Source organism: Sprattus sprattus (assembly GCF_963457725.1).
Source record: "Sprattus sprattus genome assembly, chromosome: 11".
Classification (NCBI taxonomy): Eukaryota; Metazoa; Chordata; class Actinopteri; order Clupeiformes; family Clupeidae; genus Sprattus; species Sprattus sprattus.
Genome location: NC_137909.1, coordinates 5671050 through 5693201, shown reverse-complemented (window position 1 = coordinate 5693201; position 22152 = coordinate 5671050). Strand labels below are relative to the sequence as shown.

General features: G+C 40.8%; 3 protein-coding genes across 14 annotated transcripts in view; 2 read left to right on the top strand and 1 right to left on the bottom strand.

The window, feature by feature from the left end:
- Positions 1-11949, bottom strand: part of add1 (adducin 1 (alpha)) — a 47766-nt gene extending 35817 nt beyond the window's left edge. For 10 of the 11 annotated variants that reach the window (XM_080847014.1, XM_080847017.1, XM_080847024.1 and 7 more), the window contains exon 1: positions 11830-11860. The gene's annotated coding sequence lies outside the window, so the exon portion shown is untranslated. Of the gene's footprint in view, positions 1-11829 lie in introns of all 11 variants that reach the window. The other variant, XM_080847018.1, reaches the window with a different exon arrangement.
- A 772-nt stretch (positions 11950-12721) lies between these two features.
- c21h18orf32 (chromosome 21 C18orf32 homolog) lies at positions 12722-15698 on the top strand. Its single transcript, XM_080847965.1, has 3 exons — positions 12722-12803; positions 13782-13993; positions 15222-15698. The coding sequence occupies exons 2-3, from the start codon at positions 13814-13816 to the stop codon at positions 15294-15296; spliced, it is 255 nt and encodes an 84-aa protein (XP_080704091.1). The 5' UTR covers positions 12722-12803; positions 13782-13813; the 3' UTR covers positions 15297-15698.
- Positions 15699-16099: 401 nt separating this feature from the next.
- dym (dymeclin) overlaps positions 16100-22152 on the top strand; it is an 82909-nt gene continuing 76856 nt past the window's right edge. For both annotated transcript variants that reach the window (XM_080847199.1, XM_080847198.1), the window contains exons 1-2: positions 16100-16255; positions 20927-21119. In XM_080847199.1, coding sequence (XP_080703325.1) covers positions 20980-21119 — 140 coding nt within the window. In that variant the 5' untranslated portion in view covers positions 16100-16255; positions 20927-20979. The remainder of the gene's footprint in view (positions 16256-20926; positions 21120-22152) is intronic.

Sequence of the window (22152 nt, the reverse complement as noted above, 5' to 3'; positions counted from 1 at the left end):
ACTGAAAAAAGTAAACAAAGATGGCGGACCAACTCCGCTGACGGTCGTGTTTTGTATGTAAATGTACATGTTTTCAGCGTTTTCGCGCTTATATTTTTTAAAAGTTACCGAGAAATAGACACCGCACTATCCGATAACACCATCATTGTAACCATCAATAATGGTTAATGCGTTTTGCGAGGCGTCAGTCAGCCAACTTTCTAACATCAGTACGTTAGCCTACGTCAGTTAGCTACGTAAGCTACGTAAGAACCTACGTTCTTTCAGCATACTAACGACATAAAAGAACGTTCGTAAAGAACTTTTTTTGAATAATCTAACCCTTAAAAATCTACCTCGCGCAATACAGCTGTCTGACAGTAAGACAGATGAGACACCAAGGTTGTAAGACAGCTCTCTTACATTTAAGAGCATTCGGACGCACCCAGAGTGTAGGCTAACGGCTGGCTGTTTCAGAGTACAGTAGGCTGAGGGCTAGCAACAGCTACAGACTTGTCTTGTATTTAGCTATGCAAACGAACTTGGCCATAGAACATAGGTTCTAAGTCAAACATATTTTAGAGACGTTTTAATTCATGATCAGTAAGCTTACCGTAGGTCGTTGTATCGTATCTCCCTGGCTGTAGCCATCAGCACTGTCATCCACGGGAGCCGATGGCAAAATTTAGCTAAAGGTAGAAGGTATTTGCTGATATGATTGGACGAGACCCTACCCAGCTAGCATGTATATAGCGGACCACTGGTGGCGTTAGGACGGCAAGCCACCGGTGGTATGCCAACTGTGGCCCGACATCGGACCACTGACAGTAACAAAACACACATCGGGCCATCGGCGGATTTTGGTAGGTAATCCGCCACGGTGCGCCAGTACAGCTGCACTGTCAAGGCGGTGGCATGCCACCTTCGGACCGCTGGAGGACCGCTAGACTCTACCCGATAATAACGGAAAATAATTAACGGACGCCAGCATCAAGACTCGATCCAGACATAGGACGACTAGGTAAGTAAAACATCTCTTCTCCATATCTCCACTGTTTTAATTAAAAATACCATCATTTTCATATAAAAAAAATAATGTAGCCTATTTAGACCGTAAGTCTGTTTCCAAAATGTTGCCTTTTTGTTGTGTGGCATAGCGACATTCTCTGACAGCAAGACAACTTTGTCAACATACCGGTGGGGTACCGGCTTGTAGAGTTACCGTTACCTCAATCGTTTGAGTGGCTGCGCTGGAATATTTTACTCACACATGATAAATGTAAACAAACAAACAAAATCAATTTGGCTAGCCTTCTGGTGTGTGTTTCTCGACAACATCGTTGCTAACTAAGTTAGCAACCTACTTGCAATACAATTTCCCATTGGAAACCTAGCAAGTTGCTAACTGGTTAGCAACGATGCTATCGCGAAATGGGGTATTGATCGACAAGCAGTTTTAGATGTCGTGGGTTGATGGGCAAAGACAAATCACAGTATGACTTTTTCGAAATGAAGACTACTGGGGTTTATGGATGGCGTGAGGTTTAACACAGGTCCTGTCACCAAAAAATGTTAAATTACAGCTCCGTTTTAGTTTCACCAATTCTGGTAGGCCACCCTCTCTCAAACAAGCATTGGCTGTTATCATACCCATTAGTGCTAGCCCCACACGTTTCTGTTTTGTTTTCTGGACTTTGTCAGCTGCTACTGTTTGTGTTTTAACTAAGACATCCAACGGATGTGTAGTGATAGTCGTAGAGGACTACATCTGCACACAAGTCGTTAAAAAGGGAACAAATTTAGCACAAATTGTTGTATGAACCCTGCCATTGCAGTAATCATCTCACTAAGTATGCCTTTTCATTTCCAATCTGTTCAACAGAGTTAACAAGTCAGACCACCACTCCTCCGTCAACTTCGCCCACATCTCTGCCAGTACCACCCCAGCAAGGTAGAACTGCATTTTCATTAATCTGGCGCCAATGTTAAGGGAGAAACAAGCCATGAATGCCTCATTATGTGGGAAGGACATTCATCCCTGATTAAGTCAGGCAATTTCAGTCTCAACTTCTTTACATTACATACACGTTTTGTGTCGTACCAATTCTAATATATATTTTTTTATTCATAGATTGAGGAGGAGCTGAAGGAGGTGAAGCAGCAGGTGGCGGTCAACACATCCATGTTACAGAGACTTTCTTTCACTTATGAAATAAACAAAATGTATTGAACCTAATAGCCTATGTGTGGTGAGTCTGTGTAATAGTTGCTGAGGATATATGTTTTTGTACTGGATTACTAAATTATAGAACACATTATAAGGTTTCTCATCAGCAGGCTGTCTTTACCTTGGTACATTTTGGTAACTTTGGTAAGCCCAGTAAATAATTTAAATGTTTTTGATTGAGGGCAAATGGAAAGTGTTGTAATGTATTAGATGACTATTTTAGTACATCATTTGAATTATTATGGCCATAAATAAGACCATAAAGGCCATAAATAAGGCCAATTCGAAGCTGGTGGCCCACCATCGGTTCTCTGGTGGTTCGCCGGCGGCTCAAAAGCGGCACAAGGGCGGCCCTTTATCTGCAGCCGCTTTTGAGCCGCCGACGGACCACCAGAGAACCGATGAGCAAAACTCCAGCGGGCCACCGGTGGGTACCGCCGTTGGACCGCCAACTCTGCCGCTGGTGGGCCGCCAGTGGGCCGCTAACCTAATGCTATCTGGGTAGTCACTCAAGAAGACGGCCAATGGGCCGCAGACTAGCGTGCGCGTGTCAAGCATGTCAAGGCCATGGGCCACGCTGTTTACCGTCCTAATGCATTATGTAGGCAGGTCCAAATCGAAAGGGGTTTGTGTTGGGTCAGCCCAGGGGATGTGATTGGGCCAGCCCAGTGTCAGTAGGGCCGCTGATGAACTAATTTCGTGGGCCAGCCGGTCAGACCATTATATGGGGAAAAAAATAAAATTCGGGACCATCGGCCCATATTGCACCCCGGTCCAGCGGGCAAACGCCCGGTATGCCCGATGGCCAGTCCGTCCCTGCCTGACTCGAATCACAAAAAGCCACAATGTGCTACCTACGGTGTAACTTAAGTCCAGGTCTAGTGTGAGTGATAGTACAAACTGGTCTCTTCTCTCATCTCAAGCATTGTGTGACCAATTAGCACTAATCAGAAAGGAATGGAACTGGAGCAATTCATTCTCCAACAAACTTCTGATTGAGCCAAAAAATTAAATCTTCAATATCTGGAAAGTTCTCAATCTGCCATATACACAAAACAGTCAATTTTACACTGACTTCATGAATTATTCTGGGTTCAACCATGTAGAGATGTCAGGCAGTCACATCATCTACATGTCACATGGATGGTGTTTGTGTCTACAGTAGCCTAGTTTTTAGTGAATTCTTGATTAACACATTTTGAAAACCTAGAATAGTTTTGTCAAGTTAACAGTAGTAGATAAATACGTTAACTACTGTAGTTCCGTAGCTTGCTGTATGATGTGTTGGTTCGACAGAATATCATGTCACATTGATTTTCTGGCATCTGTAAAACTATTCTTGGCCACGGAAATAGTGGCCTAATTGTGTGTTGACTTCTTTCGGGAGTGAAGATTACATGCACGACCTGCTTAACTTTACCACAGAATTATTTTATAAACGCTGGTTAAAAACAAATGGCAATATCAATACATTTTCCGACATTGCACTTTAAGTGCACTTGTCCTTTGATCGGTGTGTCAATGTGTTCACCTGGGGGACAGTCACTACTAGCCACTGACGGGGGAATAAATGGTTGCAAAATTACAAATTTAAGCGCACTGGCAACCATTTTAGTCGGCATCTGGAGCCCTGACACAGACCATGACTGAGAAGGCTGAGTGCAGTTCTCAGGATAACCTCCAAAGCCAGACCTAATGGAGTGGGAGGAAGGGAGAGAGAAAGATATTTCTGACTCATCACTATTGATTATTTAATTGAAGCACTAGTTTGGAAAGCTAGAGTAACACAGTACTCTTTGTATGATGTGAGACATCTGGAGTGCCCATGCTAGTAATTCAGGATCAGCTTTAGCACAGAGAGAAGGGGGGGGGGGGGGGGGGGATATGAGGGGGGAGAGAGAGAGAGAGCCGCTTTCGGAGAGGACAAAGAGTTGAGCAGCAGCCCTCTCCCTACTCGCTGATGCAAAGCAGGAAATAACTGAAGCATTGTGTAACAGTACCTCCCTTCGGGTGATCTATGGTGGAATACGTTTTGCTTGAGCTAAAGCAACACAGCAGAGAGAGCAGTGCGAAGGAGGAGGGTCAGTCCGGTGGCTGCAGCATTGACACTATGAGAGTTCACAGTACAGCTGGATGAAGCCTTTGCTTGGAGCCCTGTTACCACACGCTGAAGTGTTTAAGCAGAAAAATGCTTAATCTCCTTGGAAACCATTGTTGATCTACCTATAAAAGGAGATCCTTTTGAAATAGATTTGTAATGTGGTAACTAGGCCACAATTATTTTTCACAATTATTTTTCATTATTACTAGTTTTAATTCATCACCATATACCACTAGTTGGTTAACGGAATGTGTAAATGACCTTGTGACCACTTACGGTACGCTTTTATTTTGTAACCGCTGTACTGCAAGACTTTACTTTAGACCTTTAGGGACATTTATTTTGATGCACTGTACGGACTGAGTAGTTGTCATCTTACGAGCTCAGAGGGAAGACTTGCCAAACTTTGTATGAAATATAGAAAGCTTTTTTGTTATAAAGGGTTGAGGTAGCACAGGGACACTATTGAAAACGGCATGTTCAGGGTTGCAGGGACATCTTGTGTGAGACACGCTTTAATGTCCTGACTCATGCTAGCATGAAAACATATCCCATTGACTTTTTGTCATTTTGGTCAATCTTACTGATCCTCGCGCCAAGCTAATCTTACGAGTTGGCAACCCTGTATGTCGATGCTAGCTTTCTGGGTCTACACATATGCATGATTGTAAAGTTTAACTGCTATTTAGGTTTCCTCCGGTAGGAGGTAACCTATTGTTATCGTAGGTATTATTATTATTCTTGTACCATGGGAGTCAATGGCAGCCCCTAGAACCATATGGTAACTTTTTGTGAAATTTGGCACACTCATTAAGGACAGTCCCTTCTTCATTCACACCAATTTTCATGGCTCTCATTAGACCACTCTAGCGCCACCAACAGGTCAAAGTTGGACTTTTGTAACACACGCAACTTTTGAACCGTATGACCGATTTTCAAAAATTAGGTACCATTGGATTCCCTGGATCAAGACAAATTAAACCCACCCCATGACGTCAATTTCCGGTTATATAGATTTTCCGCTATTTCCGGTTTTATCAAAAACCTTTGAAAGCCTACTCCTCCTACAATTTTGGGCAAATCTTCTTCAAAATCACCAGAGATGATCTTCAGACCTAGCCTCACAAAAGTTATCAACAGAATTTTGATCCTCACAACCGTTTGTCCGGTACAGCCACTCAAATTCAGTAGAAAAGCGGCCAAACAGGAAGTGAAGTCATATGTCAGCAAATATTTGAGTGAAATTTACGCCACAGGGTGTGTTTAATTCGTCTTGATCCAGGGAATCCAATGGTACCTCATTTTTGAAAATCGGTCATACGGTTCAAAAGTTGCGTGGGTTAACACAAGTCCAACTTTGACCCGGTGGTGGCGCTAGAGTGGTATAATGAGAGACATGAAACTTTGCATGAATAAAGAAGGGACGGTCCTTAATGATTGTTCCAAATTTCGCAAAATGTTACCATATGGTTTGTCCGGTTCATCCACTCAAATTCAGCAGAAAAGCGGCCAAACAGGAAGTGAAGTCATATCTCAGCTAATCTTTGAGATATCAACACCAAACTGGTATGTCACTTGGAAGACACCACAACATGTTCCCATGTGCAAAGGCAACTTCATATCTTGAAAAATGATTGATATAAAGCAAATTGGATACATTGTTAACGCTAAAATAATGCTTTACACATCTGCATGTCAAAAAGTGAAACTCTGATTCAATCACAAGTTCATACGAAGACACTTGGGAATGTTTAGTACACAAATCTGAAAAAAAGTTGACTGTAAAGTGAAAAGTGGATTTTTGGTGAATATTTGAAACATGCATGCTTGACTACTTGCTAGGGTGGTTCTCTATAGAATGTCTCTCTGTCTCCTCATCCGCGCGGCTCCTAAATCTCACACACGCAGTCTCCCCTTAACACACGCGCAGGCTTTGTTTTACGCACATACATTCTCACAGACACACAGCTTGCTGTCACACACATACATTCTCACAGACACACAGGGTAAGCGCACACACACAACCTCCACTCAGTCTAAACTTCAAGGCAAAAGCATTGTAAATGTTGGATTTGAAATGTAATATCCCATTGGCAAGTCTGCAGCATGGATTTTCTATACAGTGACAAATGTTTTTTTTCTTCCCCTGGTTCGCAATGTTTGAAGGAGGAAACCGCCATCGCTGCTTGCAGCTATATTTGATGTTTATAGTTGTTAATATGCTCATTTACTATAGGATAAAGTGCATGTGTTTGTAACAACGTAATGTTTTTGTAAGAGCTCATTATGTGCTTATGTTCTGTGTGTGCCTTAGTCCTTATATTGGTTTATAAAGCAGTGGTTAAGCAATTAAAAAACGGCAGAAATAAATAAAGGCCTGATAAATCATCAGTACATTATCGGACTGGTGTTCACTACAACAGGATAATAGGGTATGATTTGTCCTACTCTAGATTAAGTCACCGTGCTCAGACAGCTGAAACATCTTAACTACCAGAATTCTCTCAGCACTTTGGGAGCAGAATGAGCAATCGAAGTGCAAAAGAAGCAGATCATCTGTAAAGACTATTACACCAAAGGCCATTGCTGCCTCTAGGGAGAGAACAAAAGAGTGACGGACAAACACAAAGAGAAAGAGGCGTCAGAACTGCCTGCTAATGCATGAACTTAAATGCCCTCCACAGGACGAACATATAGACTGCAACTGACCATTGTTTCCCCAGTCTCTGCACAAGAGTGATTTAGAAGGCCCTTCTGTGCTGTTGGAATGAGGGTCACACTGTATCAAGTTGCAGTCAGTCGGAGGCGAGGTCCATGCCAAGGCCTTCAATCTCAATCCCCAATCCTTCCCCAACTCCCCAAGTGTGGTAGCATACTAGCTTTGCACCAGTGTATCGCTCTACCACTGACCACAGCTGCCTGTCATCACTACCTCAACACAAGCACAGGGCCAGGGGGATAACATCAGCAACACCTATTCCACAACTGAAGGCATGAAAGCCAAATGGATTACTGAAAGCCATAGGTGTCCTACAGTGAGCACATCTTAAAACTCATGTGCTGCTACACAACCATGCTACACAAACTCCTATCAATCCAACTACTAAACAATCCAATTAACAGTGAAACGGATAGGATGATGTAGTCTACAGTGAGGCCAAAATCAACATCCAACTGATGATGGTGTGACTGTGGTGTATTTTTACTAGGTTCCTGGCCCAATGAATGCAGGACAAACGTTTTTGTCTTTCTTCAAAAGTTCTGTGAGTTCTTACAGATGCATTTATGGAGTTTTTCTCTAATACCAGGGAGCTAACTGATCAACAGGCAACAGACTAGCCTTACAAACCACAACATCATACTAGCCTTACAAACTACAACATCATCACAGTTTGCACTAATAAATGCCAGCTAGATTGTCAACTCCTGTGATATACTTGTTGATAATGACTTGTTGCAAAAGCTGTTCTGACACGGTCATGATGTTTACAACCCAAAGCACAAAACTACACAGAATGTATGGAGGCTATAAAAATCAGTTACCTATAAAAACATAGGCCTAACATACAAACCAATTTAATGCTGGTTTAATATCATATTTAAATATAAAGTAAAAGAGTGTTAAAAGGACAGTTATTTAATAATCTAATTAGTAAAATTCAGCACATTCAATCTGATTTGGTGTTTTTACAGCTGAAAATCAATCTAAATGGAGATTTCGGTTGGGAGGGATAAGTGGATATGTTCTCCCCTCTGATGCTGGGACCTTAGGATGCAAGTCCACAGCATAGTATGGTAACAGTGTGGGTTAATTAGCCAACATCTTTTGTGAGATTCTAACCAGCTAGTGAACAATTCCCAATGTGTGAATTTGGCAGAGAAGTCAACTGATTTCCTATTCAATTTGGCGATTCAATTCTTCCCCTGCTGACCTCTATAATTACCTATATTCCAAAGTAATTCAGGCAAATCCAGCAAAGACCTGTTTCGGTGGAGAGCAATGCAATGATGATGTACAAAGAAAAGTTTCTTAAATAGTCTTACAAGTCTCAAATTGTGAATGTGTGTCCTGTGCTTGCTTGTGAACGCAACAGCACAAATATTCTCAGATATCAGTCACCAGTCATATTTCAGTGAAGAGTGCAGAGGTGTAGCTATGACTGTGGTCACTATGGAAACAAAGAACATTTCCATAGAAACCTTCGCATAGCTATTTCAATTATGTAACATTTTGCAATCTCCGCCTACACTAAAACCCTTGCCATTGAATCTCACTCTGAGACTGTGATTTACTTTGAGCCATTTGGTATTGAAGCAAGCCTAGGGCTACATGTACTCCAGATGGATGAACTTTAACCTCTACATTTTGTGAGCATATCCCACAGACACTCTGCCAAACCACTATTCTCGTAAATATTACAGCCCTGATATAGACAGATCTGGATGCTTCTGAGGCAAAACTAGCAGTTTACATCAATTTTAGCCAATTCAGCTCTGGTCAAAACAGCTCAATCTCCTGGTGAGATGTACAAACTGATTATGTCATGACTTAAGTGCTCACACATGCATCCAAAAGGGTTCAGCCCATGACCCCGCCCCTCCTCCCAAATCCCTGAGCTGCTAAAATACCATAAGGATAACATTACAGCTGTGAAAGCATGCCTCAACTACAACCCGTGTGTAGCAAGATATCACCCCTTATATCGGCCATTAACAGAGAAAACTTGATGCATTGCATTATTGCTTCAAAAAAAGCTTTCACGGAGATGAACGTCTGCACAGCTTCTTTGCCAGTAACAGCTTCTCATGTAGGCCAATTCCCAGCAGTGCCGCCGAGCAAAAAAGCCTTTGGTGAAGGCCAGTACGAGTCCAACACTGACGCCTACCAACCCAGAAACTCTCACAGCCTACTGCTGTGATTCTCAAAGGCCTCGGAAATACTTATGAAATACTGGCCAAGAAGAGAATGCATATGCTAATATGTATATTCATGTTTGCTGATCACAGCAATACAGTGTGTTGGTTCACATGACGACTTTGAGGGAGAATGGGTGCGTGACTTGCTGTCAAAGGTTAAATCCATAATCATATTTAGAGTCGTGCCTTAAAATAACTGCCTATGATGATCCTGTGAAAGATGAGCATTTATGCTACATATAATTGCATAGAATACAACCGCTTTTATAGTGACTGATACGATACACAATCTGGTGACCCATGACACACAAAACTGGTAATATATTCAACATTGAGGAGTGATTTAAAATGGAATTGTAATGTAAATGTAAAGTTTCAATAGAGTTCAATTTACTATCCTGAAGGGCATTATACTGCCCCTTACTCCTCAAGTATAGACCTCATAGAGTGTTGTTAGCGGAAATAGATGTGTGCATCTGTTGACAGGAAGGAGAACAAGACTTCCCCAATCCTTCAACACCTGCTGCATGGTTAAAGCCAGCGAGGGGGTAAGTTGTACTCTGCACAAGTGAGCAGGAGAGGTGCCGCATGCTGCGCATCGATGAACAAAATAGTCTGACAATCTTTAAAAAAACACAGCATGCAAAATAAGAACACGAGACAAATTGTCTGCTGTGAGAACATGCAGTTACAGACAGACGTGGCTACAAAAAGTGTGTGGCTATCTCAAGTATGCTGTGGAGCAGATGAGTGTTTGTGTGTGTGTGTGTGTGTGTGTGTGTGCGTGTGTCTATTAGGATGGGCTGGGGTGGAGCATGGCCCTTTATCTTAATCTGGGTGTGTCAAAGTCAAACACGAGAAGATCCTTTCTAAAAACGCAAACCAATAATGCAGGGAATAATCCAGGATAACCTAGTGCTTGCACTTTCTTGAATGTGTGTGTCTGTGGTTAGTGTTCTACGTGACAATATCAGTCTCCCTTCCTTCCCTGTCCCACACCCTCACCTTGCCTCTGCTTACTCCATCTCTTTCATCGGCCTCAGGAAGACGGGGTCATGGGCCTTTAGACCTTGGGCTCAGTGAAGCACCTTGACTAAATGTTCATCATTAATCAATAATATAACATTAATCAATAATAACTGGTGTCTGTTCAAAAGCAACAGCAATTAGGCTATATTTCCTTACATTTTGGGGGCTGAGTTGCCTGGCCTGTGAATCTTACTAAATTATGAATTCAGATAGGATGAAGTGGTCATTACCAGATTCTGTGGGCATGTGCCAGCGACTAATCAAAATGAATGCATTACCAGCCAAATAGCAGAAGCAGTAGACCTTGCACAGCCTAGATAGAGCCAGTTTCAATGCTCTAAATCAAAATGGAGATGGCCAGACTTTAAAAAACAATCATATTTTCTCGAGGCCTTTGCCATTCAGGGAATTATTCGGATTCAGGTCTCCACTGAAGATTTTTCTTGCATGGTTACCAACAATTCATGTGAAATTCCATAAATATCAACATTTTAAACCTTCTTTAACAGGTTCCATCTGTGTCAAATTCTCCCAATAAAGTAGCCGAATGACAGTACACTCAAATATTTGAACTCACAATAGAAACTAAAAGGACTGTAGTAGCACTGACTGCCATGTTCAGAATGACATGGCATCATGAAACTGCCAATGTTTTCAGTTGTGCTCATGAGGAGAAAACGGCATAAACGACATATCTATGGATGTATAGTTCAGTGCCCAAACAAATTATCCAGTTTGTTGTTAAATATCTAGTCAAACATCAAACTAATACAATTCTTTATAATGACAATCACTAAATGACGGGACAGTCATAGTATACGGCAGCTCTCACCTACACTTTACACCTACAGATGGCCTACAAACTAATCATAAGACTCCGGATCATATTGGCAACTCCAAATAGGCCGCCCAGCTTCACGCAACCACAAAAGCCATGTAGCCTGTTCGGGTAAAATCAAAAGCGGTTATGGGGAAACTACTGTTAAAACGTATCTTAGAGGTTTACTAGTAACCATGGCTATCGTAGGCATATTGTGCCTGCTGATTAATCCCATGGTGTCTTTAAATGAGAAGGCGTGACAACTTTCACTAAATGCAAAAGCCAATTTAAAAAGGCCATAAAAAAAGGAACTTCTTCAAGTACGTTAGGTCTATTACCTTATTTCCACAAGCCACATTACTGTATAGGAAATTGTGAAAGCCAAATACTGCCAATGCGTTGTGGACCACCATAACATAACCTTCAACAATGTTCGCCGTCTGCTCTTGTGGCTTAGGTAGGACCATGTTATATACATGCTCATGCTCAAGGAAGGCACGTTACCTATCTAATATTACAACCAGGACGCATGCTGGGGTTGTTCGCATGCTTACTCAAAGGCAAGGCTTAAAAGACATGGAAGTTAAACTCGCACGCCCCTCCACAAACCCAGCTAAAAACTACATAGGTTACAATGTAGCTAAAGCTAGCACGTTCGCTACATTGTGCAGAGCGAGACGAAATAACTAAGGTGGACGTCTCAAACAACAGCCGACAGAATAGTTCATAGTTAAAGTTGCATTATGTATAACTTACCCTTATTCCACTCCAATGGATTTAAAAAAAAATCAAACAATCGTCGATCAGAACGGTCTTCTTTTAACTATTTTCTGTACACAACCCCAATGTTTTCAAAGGATCTCCGGTTAGTGGTCCTTATCCGTCGCTCCGCCCCTCTTTACCCTCTTGCAGGGTGCGGCAGACAGACGGACAGTAAAAAGCGATTTGCTGATTGGATGTTCTCAGGGAAAATCTGGAAAATCCCAACCACCTATCAACATAGACTTGTCTAACTGGGAAGCTGAGAATCCGTCGATAGGCCCCTCACTGATCTGGCTCTTCCTTCCCACTGGATGGCCCACTATAGCCTGCGGCAGTCAGTCTTGTGTCCTGGTGGAATGTAAAAAAAATAATCGATATGTTATTTCCCTAAAAGAGAAACGGGTTGTAGGCAATCGCAGCCCATTAGAGTAGAATCCCTCTACGCCAACGTAGTCAGCTGCTACTCCACCAGTTACATTAAAAATAGTTCATACGATCTGTGTTTTTACTCTTAAATGAACCCACAAGACATGGATTGACAAATAAAAAACAGGTCCTATGTTAAGGCGAGGGACTTTGGTTAATGCTTGGTGCTATCATGCAAGATGCGCCATCTACTGGTATTGCGGGTAAAGAAACAGCGACGGAGGATACAGGAAAGGAAAGAAGAGATAGTTGGCTTAACTGCCCTGGGCTCGCTTTTGAAAGAGTAAAATATTCAGAGTTCATCCTTATTGTAAACAACCACCCAATCGCATTTAGAAAATCATAACATTTACATTGCTTTCGACCCCTGTACTCTCCATTTTGCAACACCAACAGGTGGCGACATAGTGCGTTAATGTTGTGTAGCCCGTCACGATAATAGTAGAAGAAGTGTGTGTCAAAATAACGTCACTTCCTCATTGTAGATTGTCGAGGAAAATTCTCGATTTGTAGGGTTAACAGTTTGGTATACTGATTTAGAGGTAAACATCGTCTCTCTTAATGTTATAATAATACTGTCTGTTCACTCTTTAACTACGTTAGTTTCCTTTTTGTTGCTGCGAACGTTGTAACGTAACGTCTGTCGGTGTGATAATGTTACGCGATATAGCCTAGCTGGCTATCAATACCTAGCTTGATAGATTTTCACTCAGTCCTCTTTGCTAGCTTACTTATAACTTAAGCTTAATAACGTGACTGGTCGAAAAATGTTAGGTAGTTTGATAGGTAATGTTATTTCTAAGTGCCAAATTGGACGTTTCGAGTATCTGGAGAAGCATGATGGCTCTTCATCCACAGTTAGTTTTGACAGTTTGACATTTTCCGACCAGTAACGTTATTTAGCTTAAGTTTAAGTAACGTTTGATAGGTAACTAACAACAACGTTAGATAAGTATCAGTGTAATGTTGCTGCACTGAGTTTTATTTAATAACGCCACAACGTGATCTGTGCAAGTTAATGACAATACATTCTGACAGATTGGTTTGTTTTCCTCAATTGCCCATGTCCCATTTTAAGATGGCATTGTGCTGGGAGAGTAAAGCAAGTCAGTACATTTATTAATAGTTTTGGAAAAGTCATGAAATTTGACTGTCGTATGTAGGTGTAATGCAATTAATTATGTTATTGTACTCTTCCATTGATAATGTTTTTTTTTCTGCGAATATCTGCAGAGCGATGTAGTTTCCATTTTAACTGAGATAGCCCAACTAGCCTATTAGAAAAGGAATGAAGGTTGCTGTTTAATTTTCATTCAATAATTGGGCCCAACCTGTAGAGTAATGTACATAATTATAGGTCGGGAAAGGTCATGGAAATTTCATTACAGGTGCTTGAAAAGTTTTAAAACGTCAATGAAAATGGGTGTGAACTCTGGATGTGTCTAATTTGCTTTTTGTGTTGTTGAGTGTCAGCATAACATTGTTAACATCATGTTTGAACACTTGTACTGTATTTCCAGACCATAGGATTTAATTCGTAATCATATCAACAATGGTGTGCATACCCTGCATCGTCATACCAGTGCTTCTCTGGGTCTATAAGAGGTTTTTGGAGCCAATAATCTACCCGTTCATTTCACCACTCATCGCCCGTTTCTGGACCAAGAAAGCAGTTCAAGAAAGTGGTAACGGAGATGTGAAGACAAGTGACAAGACCAATGGGGAAATCAAGGTAAATCATTTTTAACCCAACCAACCTTTTAGTCCCAAACTATGGCAATGTGGAAGTTTGGACATTCAATCTTTTATGGGTATTTTGGGATTGTGATGTATAATTAAAGTCATGGACACAAGTTTCGGCAGTGACACAAAACTTGTGTTTTGCAAACTTTGTCGCTTCAGTATTTTTCGATTTTTTTTTCATGTTTCTATGGTATACCAAAGAACAATTATAAGCATTTCATAAGTTTCAAAGGCTTATATTGGCAGATGCATCACATTTATGCAGAGAGTAAATATTTACAGTGTTGACCCTTCTTCATAACTTCTGCAGTTTTCTCTCGCATGCTCAATATCAGCTTCTGTGCCAAATCCTGCCTGATGGCAATCCATTCTTGCCCTATTAGTGCACGGAGTTGATCACAATTTGTGTGCTTCAGCTTGTCTGCCATATTTTTGAGGATTGGCCACAGGTTCTCGATGGGATTAAGATCTGGGGAGTTTCCTGGCCACGGTTCCAAAAATAAGAGAAAATATCTTTGCACCAGTCTTCTGCTGTCCAATCCATGTACTTCCTGCAGAATTTCAGTCTGTCCTTGATGTTTTCTTGGAGAGCAGTGGCTTCTTTGCTGCCCTTTTTGACACCAAGCCGTTGTCCTAAAGCCTTTGCCTCACTGTGCGTGCAGATGCCCTCACACCCACCTGCTGCCAATATTGAGCAAGCTTTGCACTGGTTGTGACGCGATTCCGTAGCTGACCGCAGTTGAACCTCTCTCCCTGAAGTTCTTGATGATTAACTTAAAAAAAAAAATCCAGAATGAGGTCCATTGATTTCAAGCACTTTACCCCATCTTTTATAGCAATCAGTCTTCTATTATAATCCATTCAGAATGATAGTGATTTCACCTGACTTGTACTCATTCACACTTTCCCCTGTGCTGCTTACTGAAATTATGTTAGCTGGTCATTTTGTGCCAGGGCCGAAATACAGGGATTTTTTAAAAGCCAATTAAGCTCTTGCCACCACGAAAACTGAAGCAGCGAAGTCACAACATTTGTATTACTGCCATAGCTTTTGGCCATGACTGTAGGTTGTGAGATGTCTGCTCTAGTCATCATGACTCAGAATCCTAATAGTCAAACTAACAGATCAGTTGTCAGTTTGTGTTGTTGCCATGCATTATATTTATGATCATTTGCTTCCATTGTATGGTGATCACATTTTTCTTTACATGTTCCAGGGTGAACTGAACGGGCAAGCAAATTTTCAGTCTGCAAATGGAGTTACATCAGCTTCCGATAAGAAAACAGATTAACATTTTGCAGTGGCATATTAAGTTATATTTGATAATATGAAGATATTTTAAAATGTAAAAATGTAATTATAAGTACATGTTTGTCCAGTCTTTTATTGTACACATGATTGTAGACAATAGATAAATGCTTGATGCATACAATTATGTTTAAAATCAACAGTGTAAAGAAAATATTGAATTATAACATTAATTGTATTTAATATAGCAGAAATATTACAACAAAAGGCAATTATACACGTCATTGTGGTTTTGCAGATAGAAAGTGTCATTTAAGGCCTGCAGGGAATAAACATGTTAGTTATGTAATCTTTCTTTTATTTTCCTTTTGTACTGCAGTGGTCATTTCTTTGGTTTAGAACACAGGCATGTAATCAACATCACAGCATCATATTTATGATTCAAAGTTTATGTTCACATTCCGTTTTAACAATCGTATTTTTGATTGAAACAATAAAATGACATAGTCCAATGACATTGCCTTGTATTTTCCTTGCAACTAGATGAACTGGACATTTCTATATAAATTAAAACAGTGGTTGATAACTAAACAATGTCATCTGTTGTGTTGTAGTAGTATTAGAAGTAGATGTTCTTTTTGCTGTTTCTGTTACTTTGTGGCGTGCTTTGTTTTATAGTTTTATGTGTAAAACAACGATCAGCAAATTTCATTTACATGCAGATTTAACCTTAAACCTTGGTCAAATGGGGAGGAAATATTTGGTTGAATCAGGTTCAGCACCTGTCATCAAGATCCTGTTGGATAGTGACGTCACGACAACGCAGGGACCAGTGGCGACGTGGAAATATGGTGGATGAGTAGTTGATACTTCTACAGCACTTCTTTCAGGAACTGAATAAACTAACAACATATTCTGCACGGGAGCACATCACAACAGTGCAGGAACGGCATCACCTGATTACTGAGACTGCCACATCTAACGCAAACAGCAGTTTGTCAGGTAAAATCATTTCAGATCAACTGTGAAGCGAGTTGCCACCTAGTTCGCATAGCGAGCTTGCTAGCATTGCCCATATCAATTAGCTGGCGATCTAGCTAACGTTAACTGGGTAGCCGCCAATTGTATGTGCTGATATGCCACCGTAGCATCATTAGGTTTGAAATAAATGGCTGTGGCAAGGCGTACATTTGTCGGCGCTGGTCATTCGCTAACATTTCCTGAGTTTAGACTGCTGTTCAAGTCTCATGCTAACAAGTTAAGTTAGCTAGGCTAGCTAGGTATCTAACGTCATGACACTGGTAGTGTCGTTAGCAACACACACCGACAGTAAAATATGACGGCCAAATGTTTTATGAGCTAATTAATTGGTCAGATACCATTTGAGCCTTAGTTGCAAAACGTAAATTATGTCGTGTCAAATGGCTAGCTGGCCAGTGTTGGCTACCTTAAGCTAGATGGTACATTGCTTCAATTAATTGAATAGTTAAGTTGAACTCATATATGTCTTGCTGTTAGTTGCCTGTCAGGTAGCTTGTTTTTACGTTCATCAGACAGAGTTCCAACTTACGAATTCTAAGTATGCTAGCTTGTTGTACAGCAAGCCAGCCATCTACTCGTGGGGCAGTGCACACACCCCATGACTCAATTTCTAGAAGTAGTTGAATGTGTTGTGTGTTTTTCTCTGAAGGTCTTGAGACTTGACCAGTGATGTCAACAAAAGTTAGACCTACAATCTGCCATGATCCCTAGGCGAGACAAACTTAATGTTTTGAATTGAGACGCCCCTTTAAATATGAGGCTTGACTAATTTCATAAATCACCAAGAAAATAATGTTCAGTAATTTAGGTATTATGTTGGTGTAGTCTTTTGTACCTGGGTGACACCTGCCACAACTCCGTAGCCGCTAACATGCACGTCTTTGTGACTGTGTGACAGCAATAAGTAAGTTAAAATGTCTGATTTTAGTAATCATTGATATACACTCTACCTCATTTGGAAGAAATATGATAAAGGAAAAAGATGGAATAAAAGAGATGGAAAGAAGGATAGACAAGAGAAAAAGAGGCATATAAAGATAGACAGAGGTAGTAAAATGATTGGCTCTGTATATTTAAGTTAGAAAAAAGGAAAAATTATAAAGCATAGAGGGCTTAACAAGTGAAATAAGTTAAGATAGATAGAAGGAGAGGAAATTGAGTGAAATGGAGAGTGCGAGAGCGGAATTGGAGTGGGATAGATAGAGGGAGGAAGGCTCTAGAGCAGGGCGTTAATATCATTTCTCTAAGGGGCCACATAAGAAAGTGGGACTGTTGTGGGGGCGGGACCAATAGGCTGAACTCAATTCAGCATGGAAAATTAGTATGTTTTTGCAGTATTAAAGGTGTGCCCAGATGACCAATACACATGGCACACAAACGCACACACGCACAGTCGCACACACGCACAGCAAGCTTGCAATGCAGTAGTACACAAATTAATAGTACATTTTTTATCGTTTGACGTTTGATTCCTAATGTACCATTGACCCCCGCGGGCCGGTCAGGGACAGCCAAGGGGCCGCAAATGTCCTCTTTGCCCAGGTCTGCTCTAGAGAGAGGGAATGAGTGAAAAAGGGACAGAGAGAAAGGGCATGGGGAGGATGGAGATGGTAAGAATGATCGGAAGATAGAGTGGAAGACAGATGCGACATGGAAAAAATGAGAAAAAAATATGTAAGGAAAGAAGGAAGATCCCTGATCACTACTTATTCTAAAACACACACACACACCCACACACACCCACACACCCACACACCCACACACACACACACACACACCCACACACCCACACACACACACACACACACACACACACACACACACACACACACACACACACTGGATATTCAACGACATTTTTTAAGGGAGTTCAGCAATGGTAGGTTGGGGAGGTATATCTACCTAGATTTTAAGATGACCTGTGACATGTAAACTTAACCTTCACTTGAAAGACCTGGCTGTCAGTTCATCATAGGCTAATTATTGGTGTAAGGGCTGTCTAGCTTGGGTTACTATATAGTCACGTCAGTACTTTTCAGCATGTAATACCTTGTGTAATACCCATGCTCAATGATTAACCTTGGGCTTTCTTCTTGGAATAGCCAAGAAGGCTAGATTGTTTTTTTAAAGCTTTTCATCTGGGTGCGGGTATGTTCCAACATTGTGTGCACTGTGCAGTGCTTGATAAAGTCAAAGTTTCATATTTCCCTATCACAATTCAACTTCCACTCTGTTACACAGTCTGCCTGTTGTTTTGCTTTAAACACAAAAATATTCAGGGCGATAGCCTTGAGTGATTGGACCAAACAGCGCCACTGGATCAGACTAGCTCTAGACCAATTGCATTCAGGGTCGGGGCCCATGTATTCCTTTGTATATTGTTTGGGGCCTTTAAGGATCTATGGAGCTATTGCCTAAAGAGTGCTTTGAGCCTAAACCACTTCAGGGGGCACTAGCCCAAAGGGACATGTCCACTTCAGGGGGCACTAGCCCAAAGGGACATGTCCACTTCAGGGGGCACTAGCCCAAAGGGACATGTCCAACTAGGGACACAAGCCTTATATTCCGGTAGATAGGTGAAGTATATGACATATCAACCGAAAATCGGTGAAAATAAAAAAACAGCAGCTGTCATATGAAACAAAGGAATATCAATGTAGGGCTTCACATTGCAAGCACTGTATGAAGAATACCTACAAATAATAACAGTGCATTTGCTTGCCTAGCCAAGAACGTAGGCACTTCCACGCATCAAGTAGACTATAGTGCTTCAGCCTGAGATTCCACTGTGCCACCCGTAGAATTAATAAAACATGATCAAGCAATAGTCTACTGATAAACACTTTAGGACATTTGGAATTTACAAGCACAAGTGGTTACCCTATAAATTAATCTGTCAATTTCCTATTTTTCTCCACTTTAAAAAAAAAAAAAATCTTTAATGGGAAACTCGCGCGCGGAAAGACGCCACTATGCCCACAGTCCAATCTCCCACAAACACTGCTGGCTTTGAGTCATTAATAAATGTTGCCATAACAACAGAGGCGTTTATGTGTATGCATTAATTATTTGGCTAAAAGTTTTTTCCCCCTCTGTCAGTAGGTTAGATGAGAACCAAATTCTGGGCCAAATCCACTGTTTTTGAAAATTGGGTGACAGTCATGAGATTAAGAGTCCTTGCTGGCATGCCCGCCTCCCTGTCCGAGTTGAGTTGCGAGACTGTGCGGGACTGCTTGTCTACACAAGGCAGGTTACATTGGTGCCATGATCCGGATGGGAGTGAGGTTTAGAGGGGTGAGTGTAGCTAGCGAAGAGAGTGACGTGCAGTGAAACCAACGATAGCACCCATGGATTTTTAGTACTGGTGGGAATCTCTTGACACCTCATGATTCGATTCGATTCCGATTCAGAGGTCAACGATTCGATTTAAAATCGATTATCGATTATCGATTATCGATTTTTTATCGATTTTGTAATAATATATATATTTTTTTTACTTCCCATTTTATGTTGAAATGCAAGCTGCATCGATAATTGCATTTCAACATAAAATGGATGTGTGAAAAAACGATTATCGATTATCAATTCTAAACTGATAAAACGATTATCAATCCATTTCGACTTTTAAAACATACTTAAAACTACACTTCCTACTTTCTGTTTGATACTTAAAGAAAATCAACAGATGAATTACCTTCTCTATTTTTTATTAGACACAATTTTGACTTTCTATGAACAATCCAATAATCGATGCAGCTTGCATTTCAACATAAATTGGATGTGTGGCGAGTATCCTCTACACCCCTGTTCAAGACATATGTAAATCATCATGATTAACATATTCTCAGTTAAAGTACCGTACCAATTTAATGGCTAGCCTAAAATGTCACTCCAAGACATATGAGCTGTCATCTGTCAACGAGTTTGAAGTGTTGTTTTATTTACCGCCTGATGTTCTGACATTTAAAGACTTGAACAGCACAGTTTGGGATTGATGGAAAACCGATGGACTTTCCAGCTAATAAAAAAAAAAGTGGTAGTACACCATAAATCATCGTAGGCTATCGGACCGTACTTATCTTGAAAAAAACTCTCAGTGCATATTCCTCCGTACAAAAATAAACGAGAAATGATTGTCTTGTCTGTCTGTATTATTTGTATTTTGTAATAAATAAAAGCACTGAGGGTCCGGTGTCACAGGCTCTGTGTGCACAACCACACCGCTGCTGGAAAAAAAATCATAGGGGACAAATTGAATGAGTAATCGTGATCTAGTAGTCATTTTGTTCAAGTTGAGAATTCATCTAGTGTGATTAAGTTGTGATGTATATAGATATATTGTGTGACTTCAATGATGTGTATTGTATTGTGAGGTGACGTCCCAATATCCAGGCATCTTTATTTTTTAGACATAGCCTACACTTCCATTGTGCCTAACTGTTGCTCAAGTATTTGTGAAGGGACCTCCCAGTATTTGTTTTCCTTGCACCTTGCAATACGTAGTACATACATTTCAGATATTAAGTGCTGGGAATTTCATTTTAGGAGTAGAAGCCTCTTTGTGTTTGAAGTGTTGTGTTTTCTATTTGTCATGTGTCATGTGTCAGTCACTAACACTCTGGTGATCCTCAGGGTTTGATGTGAGTGATGAGGTCTTGAGGAGGTTTACACATCATTGTCCAGAGATGGGAGCCAGCACTAGCCAAGTGAGTGACCTGGCAGAGAACCAGAGTCTGCAGAAACTTATCGGCACAGAGTCCATCTCTGAGAATGACCCCTTCTGGAACCAGCTCATCTCCTTCAACATCACCAGCCCAACCTGCAGGTGAGTAAAGACATGATGATGTGCTTCTCTGTTGCAGCCTTAAGATAAAATCGCTTAAACTCAATACCCCACAATGACAAAGCGAAAAACAGGATTATAGAATTTTTTGCAAAGTTATTAAAAAGGAAAAACTGAAACATCGCATTGACCCACATTGAAGTATTTAGACCCTTTCCCATGACACTTCAAATTTAGCTTAGGTGCTTCCCATTTCTCTTGAGTATATTTGAGATAATTGATTAGGGATGTTTTGCCACAAAGCTGTGTATATGAGGTCTCACAGCTGACAATGCATATCAGAGTAAAAACCAAGCCATGAGTTCTGTGATAAGATTGTGTCAAGAGCACAGATTTGGAGAAGGCGGTAAAAACAATTCTGTTGCATGAAAGGTTCTGAAAAGCCCAGTGGCCTCCATAAATCTCAAATGGTAGAAGTTTGGAACAACCAGGACTCCTGAAGGTCACTCGGGCTAGGTCTACTAGAATAGATTTACATTTCTCATACTGTACATCTCTATTCACCCTCTGTCTGAATCGTTCTGTTGAAGCTCCTCTGTCTCTTAGTCCCCCTCCCGATTAGCGCAGTGTGAGTCCTCAATTACACAAAAGGAAATAAAAAAAAATAAAACAGGAAAGCATAATAGATTCTCTTTAACAACTTGATACGCACAGTCACTAAGATATTCTTTGGACATACGTCAAATTGGCTCATTTATAATGGCACATAGAAGCTATGTACCAAATATGACACAAATTGGCCACTGGGTAATGGTATAATCACATTTTCGTTTTTGCTCGTTTTAGCTCATATCTTACTTATCACATCGGTTAGAACCTCAGTACAAATCATGCCAATGGTCAGTCAAATTTCATCAGTCGAGTTTCATGAAATGTAATAGACTAATTTTCATGGCTCAGGCTCATAAGCATAATTCATAAGCTCACTAAAATTATTCTTAAGGTGATACTGCAAAAGTTTGTAAATAGGGCGCACTTTAGATTTATGAGGTCTATTTGACTGCTTTTTTTAAAT

Coding starts and splice junctions, on each gene's coding strand:
- c21h18orf32 (XM_080847965.1), top strand. CDS start 13,814: ATGGTGTGCATACCCTGCATCGTCATACCAGTGCTTCTCTGGGTCTAT. Junction 13,994..15,221: donor AGACCAATGGGGAAATCAAG/GTAAATCATTTT, acceptor TACATGTTCCAG/GGTGAACTGAACGGGCAAGC.